The sequence below is a fragment of the Hypanus sabinus genome, chromosome 2 (assembly GCF_030144855.1).
Source record: "Hypanus sabinus isolate sHypSab1 chromosome 2, sHypSab1.hap1, whole genome shotgun sequence".
NCBI classification, from domain to species: domain Eukaryota; kingdom Metazoa; phylum Chordata; class Chondrichthyes; order Myliobatiformes; family Dasyatidae; genus Hypanus; species Hypanus sabinus.
In genome coordinates, this window is record NC_082707.1 from 96,104,714 (window position 1) to 96,124,106 (window position 19,393).

Here is a 19,393-nt window from a genome sequence, read left to right on the forward strand (position 1 = left end):
TTATCAGAGGGAGAAATGACAGCGCAGACCATAACTGACCTGAAACGGAGAATGAACCATGCAGAACACTCTCCCCAAGGGAAATCTGTCACAAACAGTAAAATAGTTTACAGAAAACTGCACATCACAAAATGGGAAGGGTCATCAATGGTGGTTAGTCAAAGGGAATCACTAACCTCTCACTCCCCGATGCTTAGCAGAAATGACCATTGGGATGGGAACTGGAAACAACTGGCAAATTGTTGTGTGCTGATCAGAGAATTAATCTGGGTCAGTTCCATAACTGAATACCTTGAACAATTTCTCAATGTGGATTGTCATTCACAGGGCGAATCATTAAATATCCCCAACAGCAGAAGATCTCATTTTGTAGGAAGACATGAAGAGAACATAGAACAGCACTGCAGAGTGTGGCTCTCACTCTATTATGCCTCTCATCTTCCTTCATGCCAAACATAAAAGCTCAGGCTCACTCAATCTTTCCTCATAAGACATGTACTCTAATACAAGAAGCATCCTGGTAAATCTCCTCTGCACCCACTCTAAATCTTCCACATCCTTCCTATAATGAGGTGACTAGAATAGAGCTCAATATTCCAAGTGTGGTTTTATAGAGCTACAACATTATCTCATGGCTCTTGAACTCAGGTTTCTGCCTAATGAAGGCTGGTAGACCATATGGGGCATGACCTGGCCCTCACAAATCCATGCTGATGATCCCTATTAAGACTATTCTTTTCTAAATACTTATAAATCTTATTCCTAAGAATTCTCTCCATTAGTTTCTCCACCACTGGTCCATAACTGCCAGGATTATCCCTATTACCTTTAGTGAACGACAGAACAATATTTGCTATCCTCCTCTTGTATTTCACCTGTGGCCAGGGAGGACACAAGGGTAATTGTCGATGCCCCAGCAAATTCTCCCCTCACTTCCCGTAATAACCTGGACCATATCCCATCCAACCTCAGGACTTAACTATCCTAATGTCTTACAGAAGCTCCAACACTGCCTCTTTCTTAATCTCAACATACATCCAGCACATTAGCCTGTTCAATGCTGATCTCACATTTGTCAAAGCCCCTCTTCCTGATGAACACTGAAGCAAAGTATTAATTTAGAACCTCCCCTAACTCTTCCACTTCCATGCACATTTCACCCTTTATACTTGAGCAGTCCAACCATTATTCTGATTATCTTTTTCTAATTTTTTGAGCATAGGTCATTTGGCCAATCAAGTTATCTCTGCCATTTGATTATGACTAATTTATTTTTCTTCTCACCCAGTTCTCCTGCCTTCTCCCCATAACTTTTGATGCCTTTACTAATCAAGACCCTATCATTCTCCACTTTAAATATATCCACAAACTCTGCCTCCACAGTTGTCTGTGGCAATAAATTCCACAGAATCACTCCCCTTTGGCTTAAGAAATTCTTCTTTACCTCTGTTCTGAGGGCACATCCTTCTATTCTGAAGGTGTGCCCTCTGCTTCTAGATTCTCCCACTATTGGAAACATCCTTTCCAAGTAAACTCTACCTAGGTCTTCCAGTATTTTGTAGGTCCCCTCCCCATTCTTTTTAACTCCAGAAAACACAGACATAAAGCCATCAAAAACTCCAAATACGTTAATAATTTCCACCACAGAATTATTCTCATAAACCTCCTCTGGACCTTCTCTAACGCAAGCACATCCTTTCTTAGACATAGGATGCAAACTGCTCATGATACTCCAAATGTAGTCTAAACAATGCCTTATACACTCTTTTACATTGCTTTTAGGGAATCCTGCACTAGGACGCCCAAGTCCCTTTGCGCTTCAATTTCCAAATATGCTTCCCATCTAGGAAATAAGTTATAGCTTTATTTCTTCTATCATACCATACACTTCCCTGTGCTGTTTTCGATCTGCCTATTATCTCCGTTATCTTCCTGTTCTTCATGTACATGTAGAATACCTCGGTGTTTTCCTTAATCCTTCTCACCGAAGCCTTCTCATGCCTCTTCTCGCTCTCCTAAGTCACTCAGAAACAGAGAAGACCTACATCACAATACAGGCCCTTTGGCCCACAAAGCTCTGCCGAACACGTCCTTATCTTAGAAACTACCTAGGGTTACCCATGGCCCTCTATTTTTCTAAGCTCTGTGTACCTATCCAGGAGTCTCTTAAAAGACCCTATAGTATCTGCCTCCTCCACCACTGTTGCTGGCAGCCCATTCCATGCACTCACCACTCTCTTCGTAAAAAACGTACCCCTGACATCTCCTCTGTACCTACTCCCTAGCACCTCAAAACTGTCCTCTCGTGTTAGCCATTTCAGCCCTGGGAAAAAGCCTCTGACTATCCACACGATCAATGCCTCTCATCATCTTATACACCTCTATCAGGTCACCTCTCATCCTCCGTCGCTCCAAGGAGAAAAGGTCAAGTTCACTCAACCTATTCTTGTAAGGCAAGCTCCCCAATCCAGGCAACATCCTTGTAAATCTCCTCTGCACACTTTCTATGGTTTCCACATCCTTCCTGTAGTGAGGCGACCAGAACTGAGCACAGTACTCCAAGTGGGGTCTGACCAGGGTCATATATAGCTGCAACATTACCTCTCAGCTCCCAAACTTAATCCTTCAATTGATAAAGGCCAATGCACTGTATACCTTCTTAACCACAGCATTAACCTGCGCAGCAGCTTTGAGAGTCCTACGGACTCTTATCCCCCACACTGCCGGGAGTCTTACCATTAACACTACATCCTGTCATCATATTTGACCTACCAAAATGAACCACCTCACACTGATCTGAATTAAACTCCATCTGCCACTTCTCAGCCCAGTTTTGCATCCTATCTATGTCCCGCTGTAACCTCTGACAGCTCTCCACCCTATCCACAACATCCCCAACCTTTGTGTCATTCAGCCTCTGAAGCTAAACATAATCTTGTGATCCAACTCAAACTATCAACACAACCTGAACTTAACCTCTGACATGGGACAGAATCCCTGCCCTTGACCCAAAGAGTTGCATTAATGATCATCCAGTTACATGGTACATTTGATAGCACCACACAAACATTTCAGATGCTGAATGATAGCTTGTCTTGGAGTGGTGTTTTGGTTGTCTGCTGCTCAATATTGATACGTTTATAACCAGTGTGGTCGCTGTATTTTGGATGGTCCCACACAGGTGTGCGTTTGTGCGGACTTACCTGTCTTTGTAAGCACGCAGGACTTTCTGAATCATCAGGATCTTTGCTATCAAGATTCTGTCTCGCTCAAGTTCCAAGGTCAGATGATCGCTCTCCTGGAAGACAGGCAGGACAATTGATGAGTTCAGGCCACAGGGAGGAGCAGGACAGGGGAGGTAATGGGCACATACCAAGTTTTAATGATCTCAACGATGCTGGCAGTCATTAGCACAGTTTAGCCTACTGGTTACTTCCAACAGTATTTCAAACTATTCCTCTTTGTATTCACACTCTTTGACCTCCCCTTAACCCATTGACCAGGGGTTCTTTATAAGGCATCTGCACTCCCGGCCTCACCCATTCAGAGATATTCCTTTTGTCCTGTACAGTCCTCCCTAATCTTCTCTGCAAATCTAAATTGTTTTTCTCTCCATCAGGGTTCTGATGAAGATTCTTTGACCTGAAATAATAATTCTGTTTCTTTCTTTCTATCTCTCTACAGTTGTTGCCTGACTTGCTGCGTGCTCCCAGCATTTCTGAAACGTTAATTCTGTTTCTCACTTCATAGATGCTGAGTGTTCCCAGCAGATTTAGGAAAGTAAATCATGTCACATGCCACTCTCTCATTGTTCAGCCATCTATTTTCAAGTCAAGTCAATATATAAGTTTTATTTGAAGCAAACAGAGCCAAGGCCAGTGGATATAGTTACTCCTCTTTCTACATTGTGTCTATAAAACCATCAATATTTTATATTCTGGAACTTTTCACCTGGTGTCAATGATTTTAACTGAACACCAGTGTCCTTTTCACCCATGACCTCCCACAGCTCAGTTCCTTGTTAATGCTGAGTGGGGCGATAAGGATTGTAAAATACTACACCCATGTTGCAAGCAAATATTGCTTGCCATAAAAAGATAAATTTTCAACAACAGATAGTCCTGGAAAAGTGGCTGATACAATAGTTAAAAAGAAAATCCATTCTGAGAATACCCCAGGACAGATTTTACAATGTGCTTATCCCTATAGCTCCTGTTTCATCACCAAAGGAGGCAGGAAGGGAGAGTTGATCCATACAGCATTACAGGACAGAAGGGCTCTTAATGTAGAAACCACCAGACCCCTCCTATAACAGACTGAGAGATCACAGGCACGGGAGGAGCCAGAGACTGTGATAGCTCCATAGAATTCCAGGCTTCTGTGTACCTTCTCCTAATATATCGGGCAATCTACAGGCCAGCTGGCCACAGTGAACTAGATCTCTCGGCCTAAACAAAAACATGGCAGTACAACCAAAAAAAACGACTGCATTGGGATGGGTTAAAATCTGTGTCTTGTCAACACCACAGCGGCGCAGTGGGTAGTGTGGGTTCCTCACAGCACAAGGGATTCAGGTTTGCATGTTCTCTCTCGGACCGTGTGGGTTCCACCACACCCCTCGCCCCCCCCCCCCGCCCCCACAGCTTAAAGATGTGTAGGTCCACAGTAAATTGTGGGTGAGTGCTAGAGTTCGGGGTCTAGGGGTAATCGATGGGAGTGTGGGGAGAATACATAATGGGTTTACTGCAAAAGGAGTTTGGTGGTCAGCTCAGATACAGTGGCCTTATCTCTCTAATCGGGTGGCACTATGCCCAGCAGACTGCACGGACAGAACACCTGGTTCCAGGCACCAGGATATGGTACTATCATCAGCTTTGAAGCTTCCCCTCTCTCGCCCCACTTGGTGATAAGCTGGGAAGCTTGCCCCAGCATGTGTTGATGGCCTGAAAGTCCTCCGGTAAATCACAACCTTAAGAAAGATCTTTGTCTTCCCAATCTTCCAACCTCCACTGATTCCAATCATCGACTCAGCAATCTGCTTGCAGCAGAGCTGGACGTTGTCCTGTAATTATAAACAGAGAAGTGTGTTGTGTCTCTGTTGGAGAAATACAGAGTGCAATAAAACAAAAGCACAGGTGGCAATGGCATGCACTACTGACGTCCCAATGGCAGATAGCGACACGTTGCTTCACTGCACCAATATAACTGGAACACCAACAGTGATCGAACACCAGACTAGACGCTAGTCTGTCCCTTCTCTCTCTCCTCCTGATCTATCCAGTTCTTCCTACACTCACCCTAGCTGTCTCCCTCCCCTATCACCCTGTTTTTCTCCACTCTTCTACCTACTTCACCTGCCCATTACCCTTACATTCCTACCACTGGTTCCCCCACTGTTCCCACCTGCCCTTCACACCTCCCCCACCTGGTTCCACATTCTATCTTCCTTTCCTATCAGACTCCAACACTTTTTTTGCCTCCACCTTTCACTCCAGTCTCTGACACTAGTCCCACTCTCCCCTTCCTACACCTACCTGTCACCTCTCCTCACCTTAATCCACCTGCCATCTCTTGCTCTAGCCCTTCCCTTCCCATCTCTATACCAGCTGTCTGCCCTCTACTCATTCAGTTCAGATGAAGGGTGTTGACCTGAAACATCAACATTTCCCTCCACAGGTGCTGCCCTGACCTGCTAAATTCCTCAAGAACCTTGCGTGATACTTGTATCTGCTTATTTACTTTGAGTCTTGTTTGGGACGTTCCTCTGTCAGGAGCCTGGCTGCTAAAGAAACTGATAGCTCAGACAGACAGAAATTTTGCCATATCATAATCCAACGACAAAGTGAAGGATCAGAGGTGGAGAGGTTCAGTAACTTTAAATTCCTGGGTGTCACTACCTCAGAGGACATCCCCCTGGGCCCATCATATAAATATAATTGCAAGGAAATCACGACCATGCCTCTACTTCCTGAGGAGTCTGCGGCGATTCGGCATGTCATCAAAAACCTTGGCAAACTTCTACAGATGTGTGGTGGAAAGTGTACTGACAGGCTGCAATACAGCCTGGTACGGGAACATCAATACCTTTAAACAGAAAATCCTGCAAAAGGTAGTGGATTTGGCCCAGTACATCATGGGTAAAACTCTCCCACCATTGAGCACATTTACATGAAACACTGTCATAGGGAAGCAGCATCCATCATCAGAGATCCCCACCACCCAGGCCAAGCTCTTTTCTCACTGCTGCCATCAGGTAGAAGGTACAAGAGCCTCAGACTCACACCACCAGGTTCACACTACCCCTCAGCTATCAATCTCTTGAACAAAAGTGGATAGCTACACTCATTTTACTTCTGGTGTTCCCACAACCAATGATCTCACTTTAAGGATTCTTTATCTTGTTATTTCATGCCCTCATTATTTATTGCTATTTATTTATATTTGCATTTGCTGTTTGTTGCCCTTTGATCCTGTTTACAGTTACTGTTCTAAAGGTTTGCTAAGCATGCCCGCAGAAGAAAGAATCTGAGGGTTGTATGTGGTGACATGTATGTATTCTAATAATACATTTTAATTTGAACTTTGAACTTTTTGGAATAGAAGAAACCGGTGGGAGTCAGAAGATCTATGACTATGTGCCCGGAGACCTGAGATCTTTGGGCACAGAGCTCGGAAAAAGTGACACAATGGACTTTTAACAGTGTAAACCAGTGAGTTGTTTGTTATGTCTCCCCTCTCACTGTGAAATGGAGATATCTCTTTGTCCCTTGAGAGAGAGAGAGAGAGAGAGAGAGAGAGCCTGAGGTATGTCGAATACCGGGTGAAGGGGTAGTCTTTGGGGTAACTGCAAGTCTGTGTCTTTGCTGTTCCTTTGCTCACGTTTGAGTGCTCGGTTGGGGGTGCCGATGCATTTTTTTTGCTGGTGGGGGAGGGGGATTGTTGCTTTGCTGCCGCTTACGCACGGGAGGAGGGGAGCTGGGGGAGGACTTTGGAGTTTAACATTTAACTGTCATTCATTCTTTGGGGACACTCCTCTGTTTTTGTGGATGGTTGCGAAGAAAAAGCATTTCAGGATGTATATTGTATTCATTTCTCTGACATTAAATGTACCTTTGAAACCTTTGAATTCCAGCCTTTCTATTAAACCAGACCTGTGGTGTGGAAGCAGCGGGGAGTTGCTGTTTGCATGTATAAGGCAGGTTGAAGGGCCTCACAGCAATGAACTTCTCACTGAACATAAAGAAATAGCACTGCTTCACAGCCAGAACCAGAGCCCGAGGAGGAAGGAGAACATGAGGAAACCGAACTGATACAGAATGAAAGGGGATGTGAGATATTGAAGTTAGCTGAGGCAAAATACAAGAGTGACATAAGAATAAACAACAGACAAGCTACAAAAAAACAATATTTTTATGCAAGTCCAAAAGCAGAAGTAACTATTTATGCTCCTGGGGTAGCACACAAACTTACAAACAAGACCAGATTGTAACATGTTTACAAAGAAATCACCTTGGCCATTCAATCCAACCTTCAATAAACCCACCCATCTCACGTTTCTGCACAACATATGCTGGTGATATTAAACCTGATTCTGATTCTGTAGAATCAAACAGCCTCTTTAAAAGGGATCAAACTCTCTTCCATAGATGCTGCCTGGCCTGCTGAGTTCCTCCAGCATTTTGTGTGTCGAACTCTTTCCTATTCAAGTCATGCATCTGAACTTTGACCTGTGAAGGATTCACTGATGACACAGAAGCTTCCTATCAAAGGTCAATCCGCTAGCAAGAAGAGCCCTGACCCAGGTTTCCAACACTGCCTCGGTGACGACAGTCTGTTTATGATGACATCAGACCACACATTAAACGGATCCGTTACAAGTCAGAACTCGGGATAGCAAAGGGGAAGGTCATCTTGATCCAGGGTCTCCACCTGAAACACTGACCATCCCTTTTCCTCCACAGATGCTGCCCGACCCACTGAGTGTATACAGAAGTGGAAAGCCAAGATGGTGCTGGAGCATGGCGACTCATTATAAGCTGCTTTCAGCAGATCTACACATTACACCCATTATAACCATTCTGCTCTTTTAAATCTAAATTCGGTGTAACGTAACTGTATCTGCCTTCTGTTACTGCTTTTCCCTTTGTACTACATCAATGTACTTATGTTTGGAAAGACCTGCCCTGGTTGGCATGCAGAACCAAATTTTTCACTGTATCTCAGCACATGTGACAATAACAAACCAATCTCCAGCCTGTGAGGGTGAATGAATATGGACTGGCAGCTCAAACCATTGACACTCAGCCTGAAAACAACCAAGTACATATATACCAGAACTATCGCGGCTTGAAAGTCCGCCAAGCGAGGATGAAGTGTCTGGTGGGAGCAGGAGCAGCACAACGCGCAGGTGTCCAACCTGGTGAGACGAAGGAGGTGCCAGGCCTGGAGTCACCCCATAGTGCCCAGAACCTCCAAGTGTTGCAAACTGATCCTTCTAACATCAAGTCTAACAGGAAGAGAATCAAGTGGCCTGCAGCTAACATGACTTATCTGTGGAAGCAGTTTGATGAAGATGTCAACCAAATTCTGGAGGCAACGGCGAAGGGAGGGGTTGATAGCAAGCTACAAGCCACGACAACAATCACTGTCAGCATCGCAGCTGAACGGTTCAGAGAAGAGGAGAAGAAAGGCTCCAGAACACATTACTCAAAGAACCAAAGAGCGTTGAGAATCCGCAACATCAGGCAGGAAATGAAAGCGCTGAAGTCCCAGTACGAGGAGGCAGGAGGAGTGCATTGGCTTGGCCCAGCTGATGTGCATACTACGAAAGAAGATCAAGGTCTTCCACCGGGCAAACTGGCATCGGAGGTGGTGTCGTGAAAATGTGGTGCCTTTATCACCAACCCCTTCAAGTTCACCAGGGAGTTGCTGGGGCAGAAGCACAGTGGGAAACTGGCCCATTCACAGGAAGACACAGACCAACATCTGAAGAAGATTTACAGTGATCCTGAAAGAGAGCAGGAGCTGGGAGAGTGCAACATCCTAATAGACCCCCCGGAACCGGATGTGTAGCTAAAGTAAGTCAGAGAGGTCGTCCACAAAGCAAGGGCAAGCTTGGCTCCAGGAACAAGTAGCACCTCGTACAAAGTGTACAAGAACTGTACAAGAAGTGTACAAACTCCTGCTGCGTCTGTGGAAGATCCTGAGAATCTTCTGGAGAAGGGGGGTGATCCCAGAGCAGTGAAGAGTGGCTGAAGGGGTGTGGATCCCGAAGGAGGAAGACGCCACCCAGTTAGACCAGTTCCGCATCATCTCCCTGTTGTGTGTCGAGGTGATCTTCTTCAATGCCGTTTCCAATGGGCTGTGCACCGACCTAGCAAAGAACACCTATATCGATCCATCAGTCCAGAAGGGTGGCACTTCAGGGATGCTGGGCTGTCTGGAGCACAGTGACACAGCTCATCGGGGAGGCCAGAGAGAACAAGGGCAACCTGTCAGTGTTGTGGCTCGACCTGGCAAATGCATATGGCTCCATTCCGCACAAGCTGGTGCAGCTCACACTGACCAAACATCACGTCTCCAGCAGGATCAGAGACCTTATCGCTGACTATTACAGCAACTTCAGGATGAGGGTCTCTTCAAGAGCAATTACGTCAAGCTGGGACAAGGTGGAGATTGGCATCATCACAGGGTGCACTATCTCAGTGACACTGTTCTCCCTAGCCATGACCATGCTCACTAATTCTGCTGAAACAGAGTGCAGAGGGCCCAGAATGAATTCCACTCAACGACAACCACCCATCAGGGCATTCATGGATGACCTCAAGTCAGCACAGAATCAGTCCCAGGCTGCCGGTGGATTCCGCAGGGGCTCGAAAAGCTGCTGGAGTGGGCCTGGGTGCATTTCAAACCAGCCAAATCAAGATCTATGGTGCTGAGGAAAGGGAAGGTGGAGAATGAGTTTTCACCTGCTTGTTTCCAGCTAGTACCAGTGAGTTTTCCAAGCTGTTCCACCATTTGTACTCTGTCTGTCTGAATATTGACTCTGGCTTTTGGACTTCTCTGGATGTTTTGATCTCTGCCTGAACTCTGACACTGACTTTGTTTGCACCTCGGGATTGTTACTTAATTGATATCACTGAGTGCACAGTACTGGGTCTGCGATTGGATCTCTGCTCCAGCGTCCTGACAGGGACAGAAACTGAACTGTGACAGACAGGAATGCGACGGGTAGCCGGAATGCCCCAATGCATCAGTGACACCCTCCTACTTGCTATCAAGGAGAGATATACAGAGAGGTACCAGAAGAAGGCCAGCAAAGTTGTGAAGGATCCCACCACCCTGCTCACAGGCTGTTCATCGCACTCCTATCTGGGAGAAGGCTACATACCAGGACTATCAGACTCAAGAACAGTTATTTTCCCCAAACAATAAGGCTGATCAACACCTCCACCCACTAACCCACCACATCACACCCTCAACCACCACTACTTTATCATTTCCTGGTGCTTTATGTAGAGGTACTCCTGTGCCTAGCCTCACTTCGTGGACACACAATCAATCTCTGTGTAATCTAGCTTCTGTATTTATACTTATTGCAATATTTATTATTGTGTTCTGCATCTTATTATGTTTTTTATGCTGCAGAGGATCCGCAGTAACAATTATTTTGTTCTCCTTTACACTTGTCTACTGGAAATGGCACTGAACAATCTTGACTCTTCGATCATCTGGAGCGACTGTGCATGCCTGTGATCCCACAGCAAGTTTATCATTGCACTTGTGCATGATGTGTACTTGTGCTTGCGTCAATGAACACAACTCCAACGCTGACTGAGCTGTCCAGGGAGGCCGAACAGGCCACATTCCAAGCAGCACGGAGGCTGTCCTTGGAGCAAAGGAGACTGCGGAGTGATATTACAGTGGTATATAAAATCATGGCAGGCACACTATCATTTTCTCAAGGTTGGACAATCAAGAACTAGAGGGCAATTGAGAGGGGAAAGGTTCCATAGGATCCCAAGGCCAAGTTTTTTTTTACACACTAGGTGGCACGTATATGGAACAAGCTGCCAGAGGCTGTTGCACTAACAATTAAAAGACTCTTGAACGGGTACAAGGATAGGAAAGGATATAGATCAAATGGAGGCAAATGAGACCAGTTTAAATGGACATCTTAGTTGACGTGTCTAGCTGGGCTGAAGGGCTGTTTCCATGCTCTATGTAACACCACAAACAAAATGTCTGATTGGAATCAGCAGAAAATTCCGGCAGCCATTTGCTGAGCTTACCTCTGTGCCCCTCCACACTGCCGACTTCACTGCTACCTTGTACTTCTGTACAAAATCTGAGAAGGTGAAGCGAATGGGATAACCTGACTTGCGGATACGAATAGTCTCTCCCATTCCAGAATATCGCAACTGTTTAATGCATAACTCCCGATCAAATAGCTGGAAGGAATCACAACATGAGATTAAAAACACACTGGAGGGTTTAAGCAACACACACAAAATGCTGGTGGGAACACAGCAGGCCAGACAGCATCTCTAGGAAGAAGTACAGTCGACATTTCGGGCCAGGACCCTTTGTCGGGACTAATGGGAAAAAGAGATAGTAAGAGATTTGAAAGTAGGAGGGGGAGGGGGAGATCCGAAATGATAGGAGAAGACAGGAGGGGGAGGGATGAAGCTAAGAGCTGGAAAGGTGATTGGCAAAAGGGATACAGAGCTGGAGACGGGAAAAGATCATGGGACAGGAGGCCTAGGGAGAAAGAGAGGGGGAGGGGGAGCACCGGAGGGAGATGGAGAGCGGGCAAGGAGTGATTGTGAGAGGGGCAGAGAGAGAAAAAAGAGAGAGAAAAGAAAGGGGGGGGAGAGAGAGAGAGAGAGGGGGGGGATAATAAATAAATAAATAGATAGATAGATAGATAGATAGATAGATAGATAGATAGATAGATAGACAGATAGGTAAATAAATAAATAGATAGATAGCTAAATAAATAAATAAATAAATAAATAAATAAGGGATGGGGTAAGAGGGGAGGGGGGCATTAACAGAAGTTAGAGAAATCAATGTTCATGCCATCAGGTTGGAGGCTACCCAGACGGAATATAAGGTGTTGTTCCTCCAACCTGAGTGTGGCTTCATCTTGACAGTAGAGGAGGCCATGGATAGACATATCAGAATGGGAATGGGACATGGAATTAAAATGTGTGGCCACTGGGAGATCCTGCCTTCTCTGGCGGACAAAGTGTAGGTGTTCAGCGAAATGGTCTCCCGGTCTGCATTGGGTCTCACCAATATACAAAAGGCCACACCGGGAGCACCGGACACAGTATACCACACCAGCAGACTCACAGGTGAAATGTCGCCTCACCTGGAAGGACTGTCTGGGGCCTTGAATGGTGCTGAGGGAGGAAGTGTAAGGGCAGGTGTAGCACTTGTTCCGCTTACAAGGATAAGTGCCAGGAGGGAGATCGGTGGGAAGGGATGGAGGGGAAACGAATGGGCAAGGGAGTCGCGTAGGGAGCGATCCCTGCAGAAAGCAGAAAGTGGGGAGGGAAAGATGTGCTTGGTAGTGGGATCCCGTTGGAGGTGGCGGAAGTTACGGAGAATTATACGTTGGAGGCTGGTGGGATGGTAGGTGAGGACAAGGGGAACCCTATCCCTAGTGGGGTGGCGGGAGGATGGGGTGAGAGCAGATGGGCGTGAAATGAAAGAGATGCGTTTGAGAGCAGAGTTGATGGTGGAGGAAGGGAAGCCCCTTTGTTTAAAAAAGGAGGATATCTCCTTCGTCCTGGAATGAAAAGCCTCATCCTGAGAGCAGATGCAGCGGAGATGGAGGAATTGCGAGAAGGGGATAGCATTTTTGAAAGAGACAGGGTGGGAAGAGGAATAGTCCAGGTATCTGTGAGAGTCCATAGGCTTATAGTAGATATCAGTAGATAAGCCGTCTCCAGGGATAGAGACAGAAAGATCAAGAAAGGAGGTGTCAGAAATGGACCAGGTAAATTTGAGGGCAGGGTGAAAGTTGGAGGCAAAGTTAATGAAGTCAACGAGCTCAGCATGTGTGCAGGAAGCAGCGCCAATGCAGTCATCTATGTAGTGAAGGAAAAGTGGGGGACAGATACCCGTATAGACTTGGAACATGGACTGTTCCACAAAGCCAACAAAAAGGCAGGCATAGCTAGGACCCATACGGGTGCCCATGGCTACACCTTTGGTTTGGAGGAAGTGGGAGGAGCCAAAGGAGAAATTATTAAGAGTAAGGACTAGTTCCGCTAGATGGAGGAGAGTGGTGGTAGAGGGGAATTGGTTAGGTCTAGAATCCAAAAAGAAGTGAAGAGCTTTGAGACCGTCCAGGTGGGGGATGGAGGTATATAGGGACTGGACGTCCATGGTGAAAATAAGGTGGTGGGGGCCAGGGAACTTAAAATCATTGAAAAAATTCAAAGCGTAAGAAGTATCACAACCATAGGTGAAGAGATTGAACAAGGGGGGATAAGACAGTGTCAAGGTATGCAGAAATGAGTTCAGTGGGTCAGGAGCAAGCTGAGACAATAGGTCTACCTGGACAGGCAGGTTTGTGGATCTTGGGTAGGAGGTAGAAACGGGAAGTGCGGGGTGTGGGAACTATGAGGTTGGTGGCAGTGGATGGGAGATCCCAAGAGCTGATAAGGTGGGTAATGGTATGGGAGACAATGGCCTGGTGCTCCTTGGTAAGGTCTGTAGGAGAAATTCATTATTAAAACATACCAGTCCCACTCTGTCCCATTCCCAGTCTCCACTCTCACCATCCCATCCCATTCCCTGTCTCCACCCTCACCATCCCATCCCATTCCCTGTCTCCACTCTCACCATTCCGTCCCACTCTCACCATCCCATCCCATTCCCTGTCTCCACTCTCACCATTCCGTCCCACTCTCACCATCCCATCCCATTCCCTGTCTCCACTCTCACCATTCCGTCCCACTCCCAGTCTCCATTTGTACCATTCTGTCCTATTCCCAGTCTCCACCCTCACCATTCTGTCCCATCCCGTCTCCACCCTCACCATTCTGTCCCATCCCCTGTCTCCACCCTCACCATCCCATCCCATTCCCAGCCTCCACCCTCACCATCCCATCCTGTCTCCACCCTCACCATTCTGTCCCATCCCCTGTCTCCACCCTCACCATCCCATCCTCTGAATCCACCCTCACCATTCTGTCCCATTCCCTGTCTCCACCCTCTCCATCCCAACCCCTGTCTCCACCCTCACCATCCCATCCCATTCCCAGTCTCCACCCTCACCATTCTGTCCCATTCCCAGTCTCCACCCTCACCATCCCATCCCATTCCCAACCTCCACCCTCACCATCCCATCCCGTCTCCACCCTCACCATTCTGTCCCATCCCGTCTCCACCCTCACCATCCCAACCCATCCCGTCTCCACCCTCACCATTCTGTCCCATCCCCTGTCTCCTCCCTCACTATTCTGTCCCATTCCCTGTCTCCACCCTCACCATCCCATCCCCTGTCTCCACCCTCACCATCCCATCCCATTCCGTCTCCACCCTCACCATCCCGTCCCATTCCCAGTCTCCACCCTCAAAATCTATGTGGAGACCATGTCACTCCATATCTGAACATATGGAGTCATCTCTTCACATCTGGAACATGACCCCACGAGTCAGGGTTTGTAACCAGCAGTCCATCACTCCACATCTGTTCACTGGGCCCCTGTCCAAGCCTGGAAACCCATCACTACAGAGGTCCCCTTAGTCTAGGCCTGGGACACCCACCATACCTTACTGTACCATTCCACGATGGCCCCTTACCAGAGGTTTTTTGTCTTTATTGGGCTTGATGCAGCGAATGAAGAAGGGCTGACTAGCTCTGAGAGTTCTCATTAGATTTTCCAGAGATTGCCTGAACTGGCTGCAGAGTGTCGTCAGTCGTCTGTGACCGTCAGTCATCTGTAGGATAGATCCTGGAGAAGCATCACCGGCGATCTGAAAAGAGTCAGGAAAATAAAATGATACCTTGGTGTGTCTGGAAGCACAGTTCAACGTTGCAAACCATTTCTACCCTCGGCAGAAAAAGGAGCACAAGTGGCCTCCCACACCCCCGCTGGAGGCTTTGTATTTAGGACCAGGTTAAGTCAAGAGCTGAATTATGGGAGGGTGTGACATGATGAGGTGTAGGTGAGGCCGAGGGTGTGCTGTTGCTGAAATAATCCAGCTCACTCAACTGATCTGACCCTCCCTTACAGCAGCAGCCACCAGATGATGCCCATGGACAGAGCAGGAAGGGGAATGTATGCCTAGAGTGATCTGGAAATGGGATGAAGTGGTGTGGATAGACACTGGGAATGGGAGGGAGTGGTGTGGATAGACACTGGGAATGGGATGAAGTGGAGTGGATAGACACTGGGAATGGGATGAAGTGGTGTGGATAGACACGGAATGGGAGGGAGTGGTGTGGATAGACACTGGGAATGGGATGAAGTGGTGTGGATAGACACTGGGAATGGGAGGGAGTGGTGTGGATAGACACTGGGAATGGGATGAAGTGGTGTGGATAGACACGGAATGGGAGGGAGTGGAGTGGATAGACACTGGGAATGGGAGGGAGTGGTGTGGATAGACACTGGGAATGGGAGGGAGTGGAGTGGATAGACACTGGGAATGGGAGGGAGTGGAGTGGATAGACACTGGAAATGGGATGAAGTGGTGTGGATAGACACTGGGAATGGGAGGGAGTGGTGTGGATAGACACTGGGAATGGGATGAAGTGGTGTGGATAGACACTGGGAATGGGAGGGAGTGGTGTGGATAGACACTGGGAATGGGAGGGAGCGGAGTGGATAGACACTGGGAATGGGAGGGAGTGGAGTGGATAGACACTGGGAATGGGAGGGAGTAGAGTGGATAGACACTGGGAATGGGAGGGAGTGGTGTGGATAGACACTGGGAATGGGATGAAGTGGTGTGGATAGACACTGGGAATGGGAGGGAGTGGTGTGGATAGACACGGAATGGGAGGGAGTGGAGTGGATAGACACTGGGAATGGGAGGGAGTGGAGTGGATAGACACTGGGAATGGGAGGGAGTGGAGTGGATAGACACTGGGAATGGGAGGGAGTAGAGTGGATAGACACTGGGAAAGGGATGGGGTGGAGTGGATAGACACTGGGAATGGGATGAAGTGGAGTGGATAGACACTGGGAATGGGAGGGAGTGGAGTGGATAGTCATTGGAAATGGGATGAAGTGGTGTGGATAGACACTGGGAATGGGAGGGAGTGGTGTGGATAAACACTGGGAATGGGATGAAGTGGTGTGGATAGACACTGGGAATGGGAGGGAGTGGTGTGGATAGACACTGGGAATGGGATGAAGTGGTGTGGATAGACACTGGGAATGGGAGGGAGTGGTGTGGATAGACACTGGGAATGGGATGAAGTGGTGTGGATAGACACTGGGAATGGGAGGGAGTGGGGTGGATAGACACTGGGAATGGGAGGGAGTGGGGTGGATAGACACTGGGAATGGGAGGGTGTGGGGTGGATAGACACTGGGAATGGGATGGGGTGGAGTGGATAGACACTGGGAATGGGAGGGTGTGGGGTGGATAGACACAGGGAATGGGAGGGAGTGGAGTGAATAGACACTGGGAATGGGATGGGATGGGGTGGACAAAAGAAATGGGATGGGGTGAAGTGGATAGACACAAGGGATGTGATGGAGTAGATTGACATTGGGAATGGGATGAAGTGAATAGACACTGGGAATGGGATAAAGTGGTGCAGATAGACATTGGGAATGGGATGGAATGGACAGACACTGGGAATGGTGAATCATGGTGCCATTTGACACTTAGGTGGGATGGTGTGGTGGGGATAGACACTGGTAATGGGATGGAGTGGATAGACAATGGGAATGGGGAATAGTGGTGATATTTGACTGGGGGTGGGATGGAGTGGAGTGGATTGACAATCAGAATGGGATGGAGTGGTGTGGAGAGACACACAGAATGGGATAGATAGAGTGGAATGGGATGGTGTAGGGAAAGCATAGGAGCTGACAGTACCAGAACACAACTGGAAGGGTGGGTTGACCGACTGTAATTTGCACCTTGATGGATCCTCCGTAGGGAATGAGAAGATGGTTGGTCTTCTTTCCTGGAGCTGACCCGGAGCTGCTCTGGAAAATTTGTTTGAGGAAGGTGTTGCTGGATGACTGTACCATCTGGATGATGCTGGAGCTCAGATCATCCCTGTTCTTCTCGATGAAGCCTGAAAGGACATGAGGAATCTCAGCTGCTGGGACAGTCCTGTCTGACAGATCCATGGGCAGTGTGCAGACATTCTGGTTGTGGTTGTGGTTCACTTCACTAATTGGCTGTACAGATGGGGAATGGGTGATGTTTGGATGGTAACCAGCACCACTAGAAATACAATGTCGTCTCAGTCAGATCTGCTGTAGCTGCTCATTAGGGAGCCCCAAGCTCTCAGAAACTTGCCTCCTCCCCATGACGCTCAGGACGGCTACATTTCTTATCACAACTCGGGGAGGGCCCTGGCTGAACACTAAAGAATAGCTAAGGGCAGAATAAAAATCCTAGATTAAATAAAAAATATTTACAGAAGCCTAAGAAGGAGGGTGGTTTGGCTTTACCAAACCTGAGATTTTACTATTGGGCAGTTAATATTCGATATTTAATATTTTGGACACAAGAATCGATTATAGCATCTTGCCCACAATGGGTAAATTTGGAATGTAAATCTGTACAAGACTTTTCATTGTTTTCGATTTTAGGATCTTCACTTCCTTTTGCTTTATCTAAATTGAATAAACAAATAATTAATCCCATAGTTAAACATACATACAAATATGGTTTCAATTTTGTAAATTCTTTGACCTGAATAAGTTTATCTTATCAAGCCCTATTATATCTAACTTTTTTTTCAGCCCTCTTTTATGGATGAAGCCTTTGTATTATGGAAAACAAAAGGTATAACATGTTTTCGTGATCTATTTTTAGATAAGTTTTATGTCCTTTGAACAGCTATCTAATAAATATAATTTGCCTAAAACTCAATTTTTTAGATACTTGTAAGTTAGAAATTTCTTGAATAATATGTTACAGTTTTTTCTGAAATTATGTCCAATGGACATTACGGAAAAATCTTTAGCTCTGAATCCTCGCCAGAAGGGTTTAGTAGCCATCATTGATAATATGATCATGAAAATACAGCCAGGAGTATCAGAAAAAATTAAGGAGGAATGGGAAAAAGAACTTCATTGTCTTATACCCACTGAGCAGTGGGAGAAAATTTTACAATTAGTCAATTCTTCTTCTATTTGTGCTAAACATGCCCTAATACAATTTAAGGCTGTACATAGAGCTCATATGTCTAAGGATAAACTTGCTCGATTTTATTCTTATGTTAATCCAACCTGTGACAGATGTCATTCTGAAGTCGCTTCATTGACCCACATGTTTTGGTCTTGCCCTTGTTTGCAAAATTATTGGAAAGGTATTTTCGGTACTATTTCAACAGTTCTGAATATCAAATTGCAACCGCATCCTATTACTGCAATTTTCGGTTGACCAATGGTGGATAATAGTTGTTTATCCCCCTCAGCTCAACGGATGATTGCATTTGTTACATTAATGGCTAGAAGATTTATCCTATTGAATTGGAAAGAAATTAATCCTCCAACTATATTTCAGTGGTTTTCTCAAACTATTTCTTGTTTGAGTTTAGAAAAAATTAGAAGTGTTGTCTTTGACCCTTCAGTTAAATTTGAAGAAACTTGGAGACCATTTATTCAACATTTTCATATGAGCTAAACTTACTTTTCCTAAACCTTACTTTTGTTATCCTTAGTTATTTGGATGGAGGTACGGAGTTATTGATGCTACTGTGTATATTTGACATAATGCAATGGCCATGTTGGTTAGGTTTCTTTTTCTTTTTTTGGGGTTTTTTTTCTTATTTACTCCATTTTTCGTAATTACTATGAGTTTGGGAGGTTATTATATATGGATTATCATCTATTTGTATTTATACTTTAAACTATTAACTCTCAAACTCTGCATTCATGTTTCATTTATGTTTGTTTAAAATTAATAAAAAGATTTAAAAAAGAAAAAAAGAATAGCTAAGAAAACTTCGACCCAGAAGACTTTCACTAGTCTGTCCCGTTCCCACATTTGAACCTTAGGGTACCCAGGAGACTGGAAGGTCTACTATTCCAGAGCTCATAGACCTTTGCAGTCCCAGGATCCTCAGTTGCTGCTGACATTGCATCCTGATTTGTAAACCCACCTTCTGGTACCATTAACATGAGAAAATCTGCGGGTGTTGTAAGTCCAAAGCAACACACACACAAAATGCTGGAGG

At 46.2% G+C, this 19,393-nt stretch overlaps 1 protein-coding gene across 4 annotated transcripts in view; it reads right to left on the reverse strand.

The window, feature by feature from the left end:
* The window catches only part of LOC132381270 (unconventional myosin-VIIa-like), a 137,889-nt gene that overhangs the window by 74,236 nt on the left and 44,260 nt on the right, over window positions 1–19,393 (reverse strand). For all 4 annotated transcript variants that reach the window (XM_059950661.1, XM_059950669.1, XM_059950655.1 and 1 more), the window contains 5 exons: window positions 17,118–17,278; window positions 14,821–14,994; window positions 11,292–11,450; window positions 4,970–5,062; window positions 3,204–3,298 (listed from right to left, as the gene is read on the reverse strand). In XM_059950661.1, coding sequence (XP_059806644.1) covers window positions 3,204–3,298; window positions 4,970–5,062; window positions 11,292–11,450; window positions 14,821–14,994; window positions 17,118–17,278 — 682 coding nt within the window. The remainder of the gene's footprint in view (window positions 1–3,203; window positions 3,299–4,969; window positions 5,063–11,291; window positions 11,451–14,820; window positions 14,995–17,117; window positions 17,279–19,393) is intronic.